Here is a 20,774-nt window from a genome sequence, read left to right on the forward strand (position 1 = left end):
TCTGGATTCAATTCCTAATCCTTTACAGTAAGGAAATCTCACTACCCCAGAGTTAAGAGCACAGATGCTAGAGCTACACCATCTGGATTCAATTCCTAATCCTTTACAGTACCTGTGGGACCTTAGGGAAGACTGGAACCCTCTCCATGCAGCATCTCTTGCAGAGCAGACAGCAGCCCTGACATCACCAGGAGAGGTGAGGACTAGCTGGCACAACACAAAGCATAAAGCAATGAGCACCTGAAAGAGCAAAATGACTGCTAGATCACAATAACAGAAAGACTAATAATTTTTAAATTGAGAGATATAAGATGTAATTGCTAGTTTTTCCACCAGTAAAGCAAAGTCACCAAAATCAGAGTCATGCCCTTAGCAAGCTGCATTTATCTAATGGCAAGCAGCCACCTTCTTACAAGGTTTCTGTAAAGAGTAATGAATTAAACTATATAGTTTCAAGAAGTAAAATGCCAACTTCAACTTCAATTACATAAGAAAGTCAAAGCCACTGTTAAAAAAAAAGTACAAAAAGATTTTTTAAAAGCCTTCACCCGAGGCACATCTTTTAATGTACCACAAACAATGCCATCAGAAGCACACCCCCCTTTATTCAACTTTAGAAAGAAGAAAAAAGGTGGACATAAAATGGAACTCAATAAACTGATTTATATAAAAAGAAAGAGAAAGAGATAGATAGAAAGATAGATAGATGAAAGGCCAATAAACAGTCACAAGACTGTGCTTGAGGCCAGAGAAGCGGTCTGGGCGTGAACTGCACACAGCAGCCCACAGCTGTGACCAACATAGCCCTTTTTTTTTGCTCCAGCATTGGGTCACCATGGATAAATGAGGACAGCTAAGAACTGATCAGAGGATTGACAACAGTATGTAAGTAACACCAAAAAAGCAGTCGATCCAGTCCTGTCATTACTGACAGAAAATAAACAAGTGGTAAAATTTCTCTCAGAGTCACTGACATCAGAGAAAGGTCAGTCATCTTGTAAACAAGGGAACATACATTTCTTCCTTCGTTTAAGAAAAAAAAAAGGGGTTTTCTATAAAATGGAATATTACTCAGCCATAAAGAATGAGAAATTAGATTCATTCATAGGAAAATGGATACATATTGAGGATATACTCCTAAATGAAATAAATAAGTCACACATGTATAAATACTGAATAGTTTCTCTCGTGTGAATAAACTATAATAGTACATAAGGTCCTAATGATATAATGGACAATGTGAAATAGGAAGAGGCTAAAGAGTGGGAAGGGTAAGGGAAAGCTAATAAGGGAAAAGAAAAAAATATGAGAAAATGAAAAAATGGAAATGAAGTGTTTGTAAAGGGGGGAGGAGGGGGTGAAGGGAGGGCAGGGACAAGGGGAAAAAATGAGAACCAAGACCTGTCATGTAAAGGTACAAGATCCCAATAATGAATGTAACTGTACTGTATACCTAAAATGTACCAATAAAGTAAATGAGGAAAAAAAAGTTTTAAAAAAAAAATCAACCACAATACTTCAGGACCACCTAAAAGGGGAAGGAAGATACAACAGGATGTGGAATATGGGACATATGACCCCTGAATCCAAGGTGACTGACTATTCCACCTCACAAGGTTTAGATGATGTGATAGCTAGTTTATAAACTCATTATGAAGGCTTTATATTTACTTATATAATTTAGGCCCTCACAAATCTTCAAAATAAAGCTACAAATTGTGCATTGTTTTTACAAATAAGGAAATAGGCTCAGTAATTTGATCAAACACACAAAAAAAGAAGTGTCAAAGCTAGCACTTGAAATCAAATTTGTTGCCAAAATGTGTATACCCTGCACTATGTCCTATTCAAATGGTTTGGAAAGAGAGGAAATTTTGCCCCTGGGGGGCATTTGATAAAGTTCAGATATTTCCCAAGTCCAGAGACATCTAGGCTACGAGGTCCAGGATGCTGCTCAATGCCTTACAATGTACAAGACAGGCATCCTCAATAAAGATTTATCCAGTTGAAAATGTCAATTGTGCCAAGACTGACACTATCTTGGCCTTACTGTGCCAAGAATGAGACTATCTCTTTCAGCTGAAGGATCAAATGTGGTCTGCAGACATTCCAAAGAAGAAAGGATTATCACTCTCTACTGGGGTAGTAAGTGGCCTCTGTCAAAGAAGATTTTGGTTGAACCTTTAATATGTGGGTACAGAAGAAATGAGAATCAGGTGTCAAGTGACACATGCCCATCATCCCAGGGTTATGGGAGAGGATCATAAACTGGACCCCAACCTGGACAACCTAGTACTTGGTAAAGACTGTCTTAAAATGAAACATTTTTAACAAGGACCCGAGTTTGATCCCCAATACCAAAAAAAAAATTAAAAAAAAAACAATGGGCCAGGGATTTAGCTCAGTGGTTTCATCGCCTGCTTCATAAAGGCAAGGACCTGAGTTCAATCCCCAGTACCAAAAAAAAAAAAAATTTTTTTTTAAAGAAATGTAGCTCAGTGCAAAGGCCCTGGGTTCAATCACCAGAATCACAAAAAAGTGCCTTCAACAGCTCAAGGAAAAAAAAATTATCAAAGATGTGGAAATAGGGCTAGGGATTTAGCTCAGTAGTGCTGCCGCATGCCTCACAAGTGCAAGGACCCAAGTTTGATCCCTGGTACCCCCCCCCAAAAAAACTGTGGAAATAAAAAAATGGAAAGGTGCATTTAGGAATCAAGATGATCATCATTAAGTACTTTCTGCAAACTACAAACAAAATGAAAAAGTAAAAGCTTATGAATAAAAATTCTGGTAAATTTGTATGTGCTTATGACCGCTTGCCACATCTGTGAATATTCATAAACTCAGAAGGGAAATGGGTACTTGAAGGACATAAATGGTTGTCTGTGAGGGAAATTTGGGCTGAAACCAGGTGAGAAGACCTTAAACGGGTTCTCTGGAAGAAATGATTTAACTTCTACTGAACACAGGCCCAATACCATTCCAAACATATTCTATACTGTTTGGCCAAAAAAAAAAAAGTGAATGGATGAGCTCTCAAGCTACACTATTTGGGTTTCAATTCCTCTCCAGCATTCAGTACTTAAGTTATTTCCTCACTAGGGGCAAATTACCTAGCCTTCTCCTCAGTTTCCTCTTCCATAAAATCAGGAAACTAATAATACCTATTTTATAGAGACATTGTGAGTTTCAGTGAAGTAAACTACGTTAAGCTGTTTTCCCACTGCTGGGACAAAATACCCAACACATCCACAACTTATGGAGAAGTTTATTTTGGCTCACAGTTTCAGAGGGTTCAGTTCATGCTTGGCTGGCTCCAAGGCAAAAATGGCACAGTGGAAGGACACCGTGGGACAAGGCTACACAAATCATGGTAGCCAGGAAGAAAGGCAGGGGACAACGCCAGCAATAGATCTCCCTCCTCCCTCCTCCCTCCTCCCTCCTCCTCCTCCTCCTTCTTCTTTTTTTTTTTTGGTACCGGGGATCGAACTCAGGTCCTTGTGCTTGCAAGGCAGGCGGCAGAAACGCTGAGCTAAATCCCCAGCCCAATAGATCTACCTTCTAACGGCATACCCCCAGTGACCTATCTCCAACCAGGCCTACCTACTAACAGCATATTCAGCTATGAACATCAGTGGATGAATCCACCAATGAGCATAAACCCCAAGATCCAATCACTTCCTCAATAATCTCTACATCCAGTCAAACTGACAGTAAAGATAAACTGGCAGACAAGTATTCAAATCCATACCTAGAACAGAGTAAGCAGTGAGTAAGTATTCCATAGTATCTATAGTAGTATCTCTTCATATGTTCATAATAATCTAGTGAGGAAGGTCTCACTGTTAATTCCACTTCATAGACAATGAAATCTTGGCTTACAGAGCTTAGTCAACATGGACAAAATCCTTTGGCTCCAGCAGGGTAACTGTGACTTCAAACCCAAGCTCTTCATCACTCACTATACTGCTTCATGAAGAAGGTCAGTAACATTAAGCTTTAGCAAACAGGCGTTGGAAAGCCAGTAAAGGTTTCTAAATGGAGAAAATGAATTATTAAAGCAATGATTTATTTAAGGTAACTGGCAATAGAAAAGAGAAAAAACTGGAATAGAATTGGCTGCTCACAGAGAGAACAGAGACTCCTAAGAAAAACTACTGGCAGGAGATTGGGCCTGAACTAAGGATGGTGACCCTAAAAGCATAAAGAACATTAAGAGTAAAAAGCACAAAACAGAAGAGTTCAATGGTTGGGTGCCTGGTGATGAATGGCAAGTGACAACATGGACAATTACTCGTGGTCAGGTACACCTGGTTTTGAAGGAGAAGATGGCCAATACAGAAAAATACTGAAAGAACTGGCCTACTTTGTTCTGAGAAATTATATAATCGTGTAGGTCTATCAATAAAAGATCTTCCCAGTACTACTCAGGAGTCAGACATATTGAACCAACAGGCTGAATCAAAGGAATGAAGTTGAAACACATGTATGCAGATTTTTGGCTGAGATATGTAACAGTTTATTACATGAAATTTCTAAATAAGCTTAGAAAAAAGTGCACATTTCATATTTTCCTTAAGGATACATGGGTACACACACTCCCCAAAACAAAACAAATTCCATTAACATGGCACGTAAGAACAAAGTGTAGACCATATGACAAAATCAAAATTTCACTGTGAAATTCTTATTTTTTTCTTTGTGAAATTCTTACAGAACCAATCAAAACTTCAGCCCTCACAAAGAATAGACTATGTGAATTCAGTCAAGATAATACTTACACTCAGAAGTTCCATGAAAATCTCAGAATTCTATCTTTTGAATTACCATCTCCTTACTTGCTAAGTAAGAATGGCTAGATTTTATTTTCCCACTCTCCAAATGTAATAAACACCAACTGTTCATCTGTAAATTCACCTTTCCGCACTGCCATGTTGAAGGTGGGATGTAGCCAAGCACTTACGGCAGTAGCAGACACTGCTGAATGTGGGTTTAGATAGGCTCTGGTGACTGAGGGAGACCGTGTGAAATGCATGCAGGCAGCTACTTATAAACTATGGTTTTTGTTTTGTTTTGGTACCGGGGATCAATCTCGGGCCTTTGACTTGCAAGGCAGGCGGTGGAACCACCGAGCTAAATCCCTGGCCCCCTAAACTATGTTTCTCTGAATATGTAAACCCTTTAATATTACATGGTCAAGTTTTAACAAGATGATATTTCAAAGAGTTTTAGAGTTACCACTAAAAGCTACAAATATATGAGAATCATCTGGGGATAGAATAACCGATTAATATATTAATTTCATCTCACTACATATCCTCTTCTACATTAAAACTATTGTTTTACTGGAGACATTAGCCTATGTTAAAATAATGAATGGATATGAAAATGCAAATACCTGAAATCTAAAAGGGAACAGATGTATTATTAATGTAAACTACACATGTTCAATAAGCATGCACATACTCCAAGCATGTCATGAAGTAGTATCTCAATCCAACTGAGATAAGCCAGGACAGCCAGCCTGTCCTCAAGTAACACCTGTAATGTCAGAGGACAAGCTGCCAATGTGCAGCACAAAAGGACAAAGATAACTGAGAAACACACAGGAAAGCTAAAGAAAGTTATCTACTCACAATTTCAAAAATATAATCTAGGATGCTTTCACTATGCAAATTTAAGCTTTGAAATTTTTATACAATGAGTTTGTTAGGAAGGCTGATTTTTAGGCACCTGTCTTTTGAATTGACAAATCTTTATAGGTGAACCATTGTGATTCTTTACCTACTTAAATATTCTAGACCAATGTCTAAATTTCCTGTCTGAAATCCTCAGATGGGCCTAGTCCAAGCTAAGCTCTAGACCGGAATGTATGAGAAGGGCTCCTAACCCTCCTAGCCAACTTCTCAAGGAAACCAAGCAACTTCCTGGACATATTACTCTGCAAAATTGTCTGTGATAATCATTATACCATTACAGGTAATCTAGATTAAATTATCTCTGCAAATTTCCTAATTGAGGAGATACAGGAAATAAATGAAATTCAGACATACATATTTCATGCACAAAACTGAATCTGGTAAACACTGCTAACTGTATCTCCCATCTACGCACATTTTCATGCTACCAACACCTACTGAAGCATCTTTCCTAAGCCAGTCCCTCAGTGAGGACCTTTTTTCAGTAAAGCAGTTGAATAAAGTACACATCTAATACAATGCTCCCTGTATAACCTCAATTCATGTAGATGTATTTCAATCTGATTGATAGATGCCAATTCAGAGAGCCTTTCTCTCTGCAGCCCTCCTCCCATGATTCCAGGCTTGTTCCCCTATTTCGCTGAGATACAATTAAAACAATAAAAACAATACATTTACGGTGTCATGTGTGATGTTGTGATATATTTATACATTGTATAATGATTACCGCAAATGAATTAAACTATCTTGTTATTTTTTGCGGATTTGTGATAAAACATGATTTCTGCAAATTTCGAGTATACACTACAGGGGTTCTTTTTTAGTTTTTGTTTTTGTTGTTGCTTTTTGAGACAAGGTCTCATTATATAATTCAGACTGGACTTGAACCCACTACGTAAGCCGTCCAGGCTGGCCTTGAACTTGCAGCACTCCTACTATCTCAACCTCCTACGTACTGGGATTAGAAATGTGTACCACCACATCTGGTTTTACAGTACAGTATTATTACTACAGTCACCCCCATTCCATTAATTAGATCCTCTAAATTTATTCCCCATAAAACTGAATCTGTAAGCAACTCAAAACATTGATTTTCACTCTATCCAAAGCTACTAAGAAAATAATTACAAATGAGCAATTTATTATATTTATTTATTGTTTCTAAGAAACTAAGAAGAATGTTTTGTAGTTATGTATAAGGGATATAACAGTTTCTGAGTATACCACATCAATTATCTTAAAAAAGACAGATATGTCAAAAGAAATGTGTGCCTGACACTCACACTGTTTCCTCTCCAAGATGGCATAACACGCCATTAAATAAGTATAAAGCTGATTTAGTTCAAAATGTTAGACATTCGTGTCCACACAGATCCACAGGAAAGGCTAGCCAATAGGGTAAATGGGGGTGGGGGGCTGCCTCAGAAACCTTACCTGTCGAATGATACTCTTCACACAACGTACTGGGAGGCCCTGATAGTTGGACTTGATAATCCACTTGAGGAGATGGTGGCCAAGCACTTCGAAGACCATGCACACATCTGGGACTGGGTTAAGGATCATTTGTGGATGCATTTCTGGGAATGAGGCACAAACTAAAAGTAACACCATGTGCATCACTTGCAATAATTTATTTGTTTGTAAAAAACTGTTATCAATACTATCAATACTATTCAAAAGTAGTCACTTGTTATATCTCACCTAATTAAAAAGAACTGATGTTTTTTACTAAGTACTTACTACATCCCACATATTATTTTAAAAGTCACTTTAGGAAATATATAAGGACCCCCACTGTGGAAGCAAGGAGAGTACGCCTCAGAGAGTGCACCGGTGGCCAAGGCAAATCCCAACCCATACTGAGCTACACTCCCACCCCTCTCCACACACACCTCTCAGCACAGCCTGAGCAGATACTGTAATAATGAAAACTCAGGAATCTAGAATTCTTTAAACATTTTTAAAAGTCAGCTTTTACACCACTGAGATAGGGGTGACATGGCATTCAAAGGATCTAGAATCAATCTCAAAAGAGGTATGTGAAGGCCCATGCATAAAGAGCTTCAGCATGGACATATATATGCACAGGATATTTTGAAAATTACAGACATTATCTCTACTCTCCATTTGTGCTCTCAGCTATAAGCTTTATGTCCTGGGATACTCTCTCTTGTTTGCCCTTTGGGGTTACCCTTTGTCAACTGCTCAGGCAGAGGAAGGGGAAGGATAAGAGAAAGTCATGAGATGCTTCGGCTCTCTTTCAGCTAGACACATTTCTTTTACAATAGGACCTAAAGTCAGGACTAAGGCTATTTTTGTAAAGGCAAGCCAAGCACCTAAGCTTGTAGCTGACCAAGAAACTCATCTTTCAAAAAATCATTAATTTCTGTTAGAATAATTTTTTTGACAAAGCAAACAATATCATATTCCAACAGAAAAAGAATAAAGATAAGCCAGGCATTGTGGTGCACATTTGTAAGGCCAGCACTCAGGAGGGTAAGGCAGGAAGATCGCTGTGAGTTTGAGGCCAGTCTGGGATACATAGAGAGTTGAAGGGAAGCCTGAACTACATAGAGAAATCCTATCTCAAAACACCAAAAAAAGCTTGCCATGGTGGTGCACACCTGTAATTCCAGTTCTCAGACAGCTGGGGCAGGAGGATCACTGTGAGTTCAAGGCCAGCAGGGGCTACATAGTGAGTTTAACGCTAGCCTGAACTACATAGTGAGACCCTGTCCCAAAAACCAAGAAAGCTAAAAGTGAAATAAAAAAACTCATGACCAATTTCATTAAAAAAGAGCAAATATGTAAATTAAATAATTTAATCAAATTATACAAAGTTGAGTTTATACAGACTTAGGAGGAAGAGGACTGATAAAAATATTTTCTGAAATGTGATTCTATTCTTTTAAAAAGTCAGTTTTGTGATTAAGAAAATGAAGTGTGATAGGACATCAATGTATTATTAATTTTATGAGTTTTTTTTATTACTCTACTATAGACTAACATAAGATTGCAAATTTGAGATCAGCATGGGCTACCCTGTCTTAAAAGATAACAAAGGCTAGGGCATAGCTCAGTGATAGAGGGTACCCAGGCTTGATTCCTGAAGTCACTAAAGTAAAAATCCACAGTTTTTCAAGATGTACACTGACATCTGCATAGGTAGAAGAACATGACATCTAGGATTTCTTTTATAATAATTCAACAAAAGAGAAAGAATAGAGAGCTGTAACCATATCATCATAAGTTTTGAATTTGGTAAGTAGTGTGGCTCAGGGGAAGAATACCTACCTAAAATGCTATGCTTGAGGCTTCCCTTCTCTAGCACTGCAGCAAGGGTGTGCATGAGCATTCCTGCACATACACACACACACACACACACACACACACACGCACGCACACGCACGCACGCACACAGGCACGGCTTGGGATGGGGACCTGGATTTCAGCACTCACTTAGCAGAAGATGACCCTCAGTAGCACACTTTTATTTAAAAGACTCAGTTGTAATACCCTGGAAATAGAATGCAGAGTTATTAGGACTAGTCAGTACTAACAGTACTTGAAGTGCAATTTGGGTAAGTCAGCATTAACAGAGCATTTTTCCTTTTATTCAGTCAACAAATACATTACCTCCTACATATTTAAAGCCACATTGCCCTTGTGCACTGGTTTTAAAAAGTTTAAAGCACAGAGATGTACTGGCATACATTTCTACCTCCATGGCACAAGCTTCATCTTCATTACTGACAAAAGATCAATAATTAATTCCACCCAAAATCAAGCTACTCTAGGTGTCCTATTTTATAAGACTTCTTAATGCTCCTAGAAGCCTTATGTAAAGGGGATATAGATGGCTACAGAAGCTTTAAATAATCTTGTTTGGGGCCGGGGATTTAGTTCAGTGGATCTGCCACCTGTCTTGTAAGCGCAAGGTCCCGAGTTTGATCCCCAGTACCAAATAAATACATACTCTTGTTTGTTGTTTAAAGTAGAAAGAAAATACACTACAATTCAGCCATCCAGAAGGATACGTATTCCATTCATGCCTGAAATCTTGAAGTCATCAATGAGCTGGACCACCATGTCTTTGTTCGGGTCACTGGGATCACTTTCTCGAACCTATGCAAAGAAAAATGAATACAGGATCAGAGGAATTTAAAATGCAGAATCTTTTCTCTTACACCAATCCACAAAGTGGTAGTTTTCAAATAGAAGATTTAGCATGAAAACCTATAAAAATTCTTTTTTTGGGTTCTGGGGATTGAACTCAGGACCTTGTGCTTGTGAGGCAGGTGTGGTGCTTGAGCTAAATCCACAGCCCTTCTGCTTTATTTTAATATTACCCAAAAAAGTCCTCTATAAAATCAGTCATTTATTTTCCTTATAGCATTCATTAACATTTTTTGTAGTACTTACACATTTGAGCAATTTTATTTCATCCAAGGCTGTCTCTGTGTAATGCTGGGCACTTTTTACAACTTTCATTGCAACAAATCTTTTCCCCCTTTAAAAAAAAAAAAAAAAAAAAAAAAAAAAAAAGAGGCATAGTTACTTATATCACTAGCCAAAAAAGCGATGCTATAATGAAGTCTATGCAATGAACAGAGACTTAAGTTTTCCTGTGAAATATTACTTTTCAAATATGGGAATCATAATTTAAAACACAGTGTCCACGGGGCAAGACACTCTCTTTGTTATTTTGACTTCATTCTAATAAATAAGAGTATAAATGTGTCTGAGTTACCACGCAGAGAAAGGAAAAGTATTCTAACACTTGTTTCTATTCATGCATCACACAAATACACATGTATATATGTACTGAGCAGCAAGGTGTTTATTACTATGGGTCACAGCTTTTAAAGAACATCACAGAACACTGATTTGGAAAAGCTATTAATGATTTTAATCTGGCTTTTTTTTTTTTCCTCATTGAGTTTATTGGTACATTTTAGGTATAAAGTACAGTTACATTCATCATTGGGATCTTGTACCTTTACATGACAGGTCTTGGTTCTCATTTTTTCCCCTTGTCCCTGCCCTCCCTTCACCCCCTCCTCCCCTCCCCATTTACAAACACTTTTTTTCCATATTTTTTTCTTTTCCCTTATTACCTTTCCCCTACCCTTCCCACTTTCCCTACACCTCTAGCCCTTTTTTATTATCTCATTAGGATCTTATGTATTATTATGGTTTTTCATACCAGAGAAACTATTCGGTATTTACACATGTGACTTATTTATTTCACTTAGGAGTATATCCTCAATATGTATCCATTTTCCTATGAATGAATCTAATTGCTTATTCTTTATGGCTGAGTAGTATTCCATTTTATAGAAAAACCACATCTTCTTTATTCAGTTTCCAACTGCTGAATGTTTTTATGACACGAACTACTAAAAAAAAATTATCCTCATGAAAAGAAATTTCAAGAAATAATATTAAGAAATAAATCCAGCACTCAGGAGGCTGAGTCAGGAGGATCACCATGAGTTTAAGACCAGCCTGAACTACATAGCAAGACCCTATATGAAAGAAAGAAAGAAAGAAAGAAAGAAAGAAAGGAAGGAAGGAAGGAAGGAAGGAAGGAAAAGAAAGACAGACAGACCAACCCTAAGAGAGTTCATATTTTTAAATACCTAAGCAAATAAACTTGAAAGTAAAAGGGGGGAAAAATTTAGTTGAGGTAGGCATACCTAAGCAGCTATGTGCCATGATGATTCTGAGGAATATCTCCTTAGGAAATAGATGATGAACTATAACTATATCAGAATCAAGCACAGCAATGACAAAGAATACTTACTGCATATCCCAGCACAGCCAGACAGTAGAGAAGTGCCCCCATCCTAGCTTTCTAATGACATGATATCGACCATTAAAGAGGTCTCCAATTTTCACTGGATGATAGCCACCTGAAAGAAAGGGGGGGATAGTAACATATTTCATCTGTCAATTCTCGATGTCATTAAAAAAGCTCTAAAATAATAGAATCAGATTAACATGTTTAAAATAGTACATTTCTTCAAGAATGCCCTTCATTAGGAGAAAAATATTCTATGAATTCCCATTAGGCCTTTTGTTTGATAAATTTAAAATAGGCTGTGCACAGTGATGCGTGACTGTCATTCCAGTGCCCAAGAGGTTCAGGCAAGAGGACTGCAGTGATTTCAAAGCCAGCCTGGGCTACACAGTGAGCCCAAGGCCAGAGTGAACCATACAGAGAGACCTGGTCTCAAAAAACCAGTCAATCAATAAAACGTACTACATTCCGGCCAACTTGAACCACCAGTGGTATGTGCATGACTGTCCCATCAGGCAGCTTGTACCACTGGTGGTACAAATGGATCTAATAACTTTTTTTGTTCTTCTAATTAATAAAAAGCCACCCGTGGGAGAGTCCTGAATGTTATCACTGGTGGATCAAGCCCACCTGACAGCAAGACATACCAGTTACAGCCTTGTCAGGAACGTGTTGAAAAGGCAAGAAAGCACTTCATAACAGTAATTTGTGATTTTAAAGTTGAGTTGTGTACACTTACAACTATTTTTCCTTGAAGTGTTAAACTCAAATCTTTTTTGCACATTCAGCAGAAAATTCATCAAATTAAAGGATATTTACTCTGCATAATTTTATATAAGCAGTAGTTTATGCATAATTGATTAGGAATTGTATAAGGTATATATGAATTTACTCATCAACTGGCCTTGTTCTCTCACCACCTTCTTCCGACCAGAAATTCCTGCTTAGAAGTTTGCTTTAGAAATGAAGAAATTGGTTGGGGAACAAGAGCAGATACCACTAAGGCAGACTCTCAGGGAGGTGCCTGCTGACATCTGGCATAAAAAGACCTTTAATTCTGCGTTTTTAAGTAGGCTATAAACATTATATCATTTTTCTGAAACACACAAAAAATAATATAAAAGGACAGGATGTTAGCAATGGACAGAATATTACTTTTAATCTTACTTATTTACATTTTATTTGAATTTATTTATTTTTCTAAAACAATAGTTTTTTTTACTTCAGAAATATATTTTTCATTCTTTTAATTTAATATATATTGCTATTTTATGTAAAGATGTCTCCCCACCACTTTCCCCTCTCTTATTTGATTTACTGTTGAAATAGGAATTGAACCCAGAACTTTTACACATGTTAAGACAGGCACTGTGCTGACCTACATCTCTGGCCACTATTTCCTGCTTTTTGTAATGTGCAGAATTCTTATAAATCACTCAAAAAAAATAAAGACAGCTCATGTCTGATGTCGAGAGGCTCCGGACAGGCAGAGGAAGTATCTCTACTGCATCTCTCAATACACTCGTGTAACTGCTAGAGGGCTCTGAGTTATACTCTCACTTGGACTGTGGTGGATTAATGAGGCAGACACTTGACCAAATAATGAGTTTCAAAGATTTTTACTATCTTATCATCACCACATATGGTCTTCCTAGATTTTAATATAAAAGTCTAACAATATTTTAGAATAGAGATATTAACTATGAAAAAAATTAGAAAATATAGCAAATTATTAAAACGTATTACTTAACTTCAATTCTCCAAGCATTAAAAGAAATGGACTTTGAGTTTCTCATACAGTTTCTTTTTCTAGAACAGTTTGAAAACATTAAAGAATAAAAAGAAGGAAAATGAGGCTAATATTTTGAAATTATTAATTAGGAACACCATGCAACCCACTTTATTTTCAAATCTTTGCTCAATGAAAAAGTAAACTTTAATATATTTCGGGTTTTCCACAAGAAAGGAGGGGAGAAGGAAGGAAGTCAGGAAGCATTAAGTAAAAAAAAAAAGTACTTCCAAACTGGAGCAACCACTATGGAAATCAATATGGAGATACCTCAAAGAGCTGGGATTAGAGGTTCCATTTGACCCGGTCATCCCTCTGCTGGGTGTCTTTCCAAAAGAATTAAAAAGAATCATATCACAGTGATATATGTGCACCTATGTTTAGAGAGGCACAGTTTGTAATAGCTAAAACCTGGATACAGCCTATTTGCCCATCAGTTGGAGAATGGATAAAGAAGATGTGTTTTTTCTATAAAATGGAATACTACTCAGCCACAAAGAATGAGAAATGAGATTCATTCATAGAAAAATGGATACATATTGAGTATACACTGCTAAGTGAAATAAATAAGTCACACATGTGTAAATACTGAATAGTTTCTCTGGTGTGAAAAGCTATAATAGTACATAAGATCCTAATGAGATAAACGACCATGTGAAATATGAAGAAATGGGCTAAAGGTGTAGGGAAAATGGAAAGGGTAGGGGAAAGGTAATAAGGGAAAAGAAAAAAAATGACAAAATGAAAAAATGGATATAAAGTGTTTGTAAATGGGAAGGAGAGGAAGGGATGAAGGGAGGGCAGGGACAGGGGGAAAAATGAGAACCAAGACCTGTCATGTAAACGTACAAGATAGCAATCATGAATGTAACTGTACTGTATACCTAAAATGTACCAATAAACTCAATGAGGAAAGGGGATGGGAGCACTTCCTCGCTTCCCTGAATCCATGTTCGGAGGCCAGCACCCACCCTGCTGCCCCAAAACTCTAGTGTGGAGGCCAGCTCCACCCCCCAGACCACATAGCCTCTGAGGCTCCTCAATGGAAATTGGAGCCTACTGGGAAAGTGAAGAAAATCTCTGTGATAAAGACACACTGGACCACTGTACTTGGTTAAGTTGGTGGGATCAGCACCTCCCATAGAAACCTGGACTCAACTTGGGTGTAGGGAAGCTGGAACCTGCAGTAGAACCTTGCAGAGTTCAATCCCGCAGAAGGTCAGAGACCTCAAATTGGACATTGCAGCCCGAAATCAGCCTGAAGCTCAGTAGACTACAGCTGGCTTGCTGAGATTAATCAGTTTAGATCTGCACTGATGCCCCACACTGTCTACCACGAAAGCAGAGACATACTCTGAAAGAGGCCACCCTTTTTTTTTAATTTATATATTTTTTCTTTTCTTTTCCTCTCTCTCTCTACTCTCTCCCTCTCTCTCTCTCTCTCCCCCCCCCCTTCTTCATTTCTCTCCCTCTTTGTTCTTGTCCTATTTCGGATGGTATTTCTCTCTTTTCTTCTCTCAACTGTCATTATTCTTATGGAAGGTGAATACAGTTTATAGCTTCCTTATTGCTGTTAGTGTGTTCTGTTCTTTTCTTTATTCCTTCACTCTATCTTTTCCTCTTGTCTTCAAGTTTCCCAAAATTTGTGTGATCTTTTTCTGTCCTCTAGCCTCACTTCTAACCTCTGCCTCTCCTTCTAGCTCTATAATCCCTCCCTCTCTAACTCCTTCTAAGTCCTCATCCCAAAGAGTAGAGTTGCTATATTGAAGAGTTTATTTACTACAAACACATTTTGGGCTGTTCCTTGATTTTGATCTAGTTTGCAGGGTTAAAGGTGACAGATTAACAGCTTCCACAAATTGTCATTTTTTAAGCTGTGTCTGATGCTATCGTTGATGTTGACTGTATCACTTGGGCTAAGGTGTCATGATTGATCTAATCAGTTGTCCTCCTTGATATACTGAAAATGCGATTGCCTAAGAGTCATTACAGACTCAAAGCGTAGAGACCAACTATGCATGGAAGACACATCTAAGAAGCAATCATTCCATGAGGGTTCTACATACAAGCAATAAAGATACTCACAATAAGAAGTACAGAAGTATCAGCCAAAGAATTCAACCCAAAACAGTACCAACAACAAAAATAGAAATGAAAAGACACCTAAATAAGGAGCAAATCCAGACTTCCAGCTTACTACAGGCAAATTCTGGGGGCAACAAAGTGGAAAAATCTGAGAATCAACCACATGGACACCCTGAACTGATACAACACGAAGTAACAAAACAGACTGAACAAGGCTCTAGAAAAATTCAAAACAAATAATTTCCCAGATTGAGCAGAATGAAAGATATGATTAGAGACTCTAGAACAGAAACAGATAAAAAAAAAAATAGAACAGCTCAGGACCATGATAAAAGCCATGAATATGCAGCACAGGAAAGAAGTGGAAACCACGAACACCCAACACAGGAAAGAAATGGGATCCATGGAAGAGGTTCAAACAGATATTCAGAAGATTAAACACTCCACTGACAGTATTTCCAGCAGAGGGAGTGGTGTGAAGATAGAATATCTGATATAGAAGACAGAATTGTGGTTAGTGACCACGAAAAGAAAGATTTCTTAAAAGTAGTTAAGGCATGATGAGAAATCAATCTAGCAGCTGCTAGATTATGCAAAGAAGGGTAACATAAGACTGAGAGCAGAGCAGTTCGCAAAAAAACAGGAGAAAGTACAAATGACATTTAAAAAACAAACTGTTCACAGAAGTAATGGCAGAAAACTTCCCAAGTAGAGAAAAAGAAAATGATATACAGATAAGTGAGTCATACAGGACTGCAACTAGCCATGATCAAAAAATAACAACAACAAAAAACTACACCTACACATATAATGGTCAAGATCCCAGAGACCCAACAGAAGAACAAAATACTACAAGCAGTTAAGAGAAAAGAAACAAATCACATGCAAAAGAAAACCCATCAGAATCACAGCAGACTTTTCAACACAAACCCTCAAGTCAATGAGAGCCTGGAGTGAAGTATTTCAAGCCCTAAAAGAAAATAACCTCCAACCTAGCTTGCTGTATCCTGCAAAATTTTCTTTTTTTTTTTTTTTAATTTTATTGAGTTTATTGGTACATTTTAGGGATACACTACAGTTACATTCATTGTTGGGATCATGTACCTTTACATGGCAAGTCTTGATTCTCATTTTTTCCCCTTACCTCTGCCCTCCCTTCACCCCCTCCTCCCCTCCCCATCTACAAACACTTTATTTTCATCTTTTCATTCTCTCACATTTTTTTCTTTTCCCTTTTTGTTCTTCCCCTACGCATCACACCTTCCCTACACCTTTATCTCCTTTCTTCAAATTTCTAAATGTCAGTAATCTTATTAGAATCTTATGCATTGTTGCAGAATATTCACACCAGGGAAACTATTTGGTATTTACACATGTGTGACTTATTTATTTCACTTAGGAGTATATCTTCAATATGTATCCATTGTTCTATGAATGAATCTATTCTCTTGCTCTTTATGGCTGAGTAATATTCCATTTTATAGAAAAACCAAAATCAGTGGGGAAATTAGATATTTCCATGACAAAGAATACTCAAGAAACTTGATGAATATGAAACCAGTACTCCAAACAATATCCTAGAAAAAGACAGTGTGGGTCACAATTCCCCATGAGGCCCAACAGAGCAAAGCCATCAGGCAAGGCAAGAAAGTAAAGGGAAAGTGGGAAAAATAAAAAAATAAAAGGGCCAACAACAGGAAAATAACATGACAAGGATAAGTCAATGTGTATCAATTAGAACCATCAATGTTAATGGCCTCAATTCACCAATCAAAAGAAAGAGACTGGCAGAATGGATTAAGAAGCAAAATCCAACAATATGCTGTATACAAGAAACATACCTAATTCAAAAAGAAATTTATAGAATGAAAGTAAAAAGATAGAAAACAATTCTCCATACAAGAGGAACCTGGATAAAAGCAGGGTAGCTATTTCATTTGCGGAAAAGGCAGATTTCAAACCAAAACTAATTAAGAGAAACAAAGAAGGTCACTACATCCTTGTAATCAGAACAATCCAAGAGGAAGAGATGACAGTCATAAATATATATGCACCAAATACTAGTGCTCCCAACTATATAAAACAAATATTAATGGACGTGAGAAAACTAAATAAGCACTAATACAGTTGTAGTGGGGGACACCTCAATACCCCAGTCTCACAATTAGACAGATAATCTAGACAGAAAATCAACAACAAAATACTAGAACTGAACCAAACTTTTGAACAAATGGATTTTAAAAAGTCTACATTGTTCCATCCCACAAAATCAGAATACACACATTCTTTTTGGCTGCACACAGGTCATTCACCAAAATAAGACCACATGCTAGCTCATAGAACATGTTTAAGTAAATGCCAAGGAACTGACGTTATCACCTGTAAATTATCAAACTATGGTGCAATTAAAACTGCAGATCAATAGTATAAGAAACCGCAAGAACTTCACAAAAACATGGAAAATGAACAACACTCTCCTGAACAAACAATGGGTCACAGGGGAAATTAAGGAAGAAATTAGACACTTTCTACAATTCAGTGATAAATGCCAATACAACACACAGGCATCTATGGGACACAATGAAAGCAGTTCTACGAGGGAAATTCACAGCAATTAGTTCTCATACTAGGAAAACAGAGAGAGCTCAAATAAACAACCTAATGTTAAACCTCAAGCTCCTAGAAAAAGATCAAGACAAACCCAAAGCTCCTACAAGGGAGATTATAAAGATCAGAGCAGAAATCAATGCAATAGAGACTAAGAAAATGATACAAAAATAGATCAATGAAATGAAGTTGGTTTTTCAAAAGAATAATAAAATTGACAAACCCTTAGCCAACCTTATAAAAAAAAAAAAAAGGAATGAAAAGGCTCGAATCCATGCAATTAGGAACAAACCGCGAAAGCGCAACAGATCCAGCAGAAATCCAGAGGATCATCAATATCTACCTACTTCAGGAACTTGTACTCTAATAAAAAGGAAAACACAGAAGAAATGGATAGATTCCTAGTTACATATGAATTACCAAAGCTAAATGAAGAAAATATAAAAACTCTAAACAGCCCAATTTCAATCAGTAAAATTAAAGATGTAATTAAAAATTTACCAACAAAGAAAAGCCCAGGTCCTGATGGGCTTCACTGCTGAATTCTATAAGAAATTTAGGGAAGAGCTACTGCCACTACTTCTGAAACTCTTCAATGAAACTGAAAGGGAAGCAATACTGCCAAACTCATTCCTGCAAGGATTACTTTTGACTCCAAAAGCAGAGAAAGACCCAACCAAAAAAGAGAATTACAGGCCAATCTCCCTAATCAATATAGATGCAAAAATCCTCAATAAGATACTGGCAAACAGAATACAGAGGATCATCAAGAAGATCATACACCCTGACCAACTGGGATTCAACCCAGGAATGTAAGGATGATTCAACATACGTAAATCAATAAATGTAAATAAACTATATTAACAGAGCCAAGGACAAAAACCTTATGATCATTTCAAAAGATGCAGAAAAAGCATTCAACAAATCTGACAACCATTCAGGATTAAAAAAAAAAAAAAAAACTACAGAAAATTGGAATAGCTGGACTTTATCTCAACCTGACGAAGGCTACCTTTGAAAAGCCAACAGTCAACATCACACTGAATGATCAAAAACTGAAAGCTTTCATGCTACAATCAGGAAAAAGACAAGGACAACCACTAACACCACTTCAGTTCAATATAGTTCTGGAAACATTAGCCACAGCAAATTAAGACAAGAGAAACAAATAAAAGGAATAAAGATAGAAAAGGAAGTTAAATTGTCATTTCTGATGACATGATACTCCACATAGAAGACCAAAAAACCTCTGCCAAAAGACTTCTAGACTTAACTGACAGATTCAGTAGAGTAGCTGGATACAAGGTCAACACTCAAAAATCAATAGCCTTTTAGCTGGGGATTTAGCTCAGCGGTTCGGTGGCCTGCCTCACAAGCGCAAGGACCCGAGTTCAATCCCCAGTGCCACACACACACACACACAAAAAAAAATTAATAGCCTTCTTGTACACAAATACGACTCACTGAGACAGAAATTGGGAAAACAATTCCTTTCACAATAGCATACAAAATTTAGCACATTTCTTGACCATAGCCTAATATTTTAACACACTGCATGAACCTAAATAGCTTAGGGTTTATGTTGCACACTCTATACATATATGCTTAGGAAACTCCTCCAGGGACCTAGTTACTTTTTTTTTTTTTTTTGTACTAGGGATCAAATTCTGATCCTTGTGCTTGTGAGGCAGGCAGCAGAACCACTGAGCTAAATCCCTGGCCCCCTAGTTACATTTTTAAAAATTTAATCATGCATACAGAGAAGAAACCTATCACTAATATATATTTTGGGTTCAAATTCTCAAACAGCCAGAGTGTGCACTTCTGTGCAAAATGGAAGAGAACCATCTCCACTGTAATCACAGGAGAAATGCAGCAGCTTTTCTCTATGGGCTCTGAAAGTTGAATAGAAACAAATTATTAATTAGTACAGTCCAGTATCTTTGGAGCCTAAAGGCAATTAAAATACTGTTTTTAAAAACAGGCCAACTATACAAGAGGAACACAGAAGTAATCTTTAAAAAACAGCTGAAAATAAAAAACATTTAACACACTTTCAATTTTTAAAATGACATACACATCTATCCATTCTCACACCCCAGCTCCTCAATTTCTACAGAAACAAGAGTTTCTCCTCATTTCTTTCATTCCCCTCTCACAGAATGGTAACCTTGAAAACAGGGCATCTCCTCTACCTAATGGTCATGCTGCCAGCAGAGGATCATGTCTCCACACAGCAAGCCAACACCAACCTAACCAATACCCAGGGAATATGAGGAAAGGGGGACTCCAGCAACTCCTCAGGAAATACTGCCAGGGCCCTACACACTGTGATGGTATGGGTATGGGCATGTCCTAGCCACTACAGAGTCTAGCACACGAGAGGTCTTAAGAATAGTCACAGAAGTGATAAAGAGCCAAATGCCTCTCAGGTTCTTTTAGTGCTTCATCAACAAATAGAAAAGCAATAGACGAAACCCTAAGTGCTACACATAGCCCCTATAACAGCACAAGGAAGGGCATCAAAAAGGGTCAGGTATTCAAGGGTCATCACAACTCATTTCATTATTGTATTGTTTAATACAAACATTGTATATTTATCACTCAGAAGTTTTCTTCTTAAAAAACTGTTATACAAAGAGAACAAGAGCAGGCTTTCATTGCTATGTTTCTTCTACTCCTCTCCCTGCAGTGCACCTAGAATTATAGTTGAGCCCTAACTATACTCTATATACTATACTATACTTACTATATACACTTTACACTATATATATATATATATATATATATA

At 37.4% G+C, this 20,774-nt stretch overlaps 1 protein-coding gene across 10 annotated transcripts in view; it reads right to left on the bottom strand.

The window, feature by feature from the left end:
• Srpk2 (SRSF protein kinase 2) overlaps positions 1 to 20,774 on the bottom strand; it is a 232,652-nt gene that overhangs the window by 36,331 nt on the left and 175,547 nt on the right. For all 10 annotated transcript variants that reach the window (XM_010634020.3, XM_010634021.3, XM_019208926.2 and 7 more), the window contains 4 exons: positions 11,506 to 11,614; positions 10,122 to 10,209; positions 9,737 to 9,824; positions 7,134 to 7,240 (listed from right to left, as the gene is read on the bottom strand). In XM_010634020.3, the coding sequence (XP_010632322.1) occupies positions 7,134 to 7,240; positions 9,737 to 9,824; positions 10,122 to 10,209; positions 11,506 to 11,614 (392 nt within the window). The remainder of the gene's footprint in view (positions 1 to 7,133; positions 7,241 to 9,736; positions 9,825 to 10,121; positions 10,210 to 11,505; positions 11,615 to 20,774) is intronic.

Source organism: Fukomys damarensis, unplaced genomic scaffold (genome assembly GCF_012274545.1).
Source record: "Fukomys damarensis isolate Sample0158 unplaced genomic scaffold, DMR_v1.0_HiC HiC_scaffold_4, whole genome shotgun sequence".
NCBI classification, from domain to species: Eukaryota; Metazoa; Chordata; class Mammalia; order Rodentia; family Bathyergidae; genus Fukomys; species Fukomys damarensis.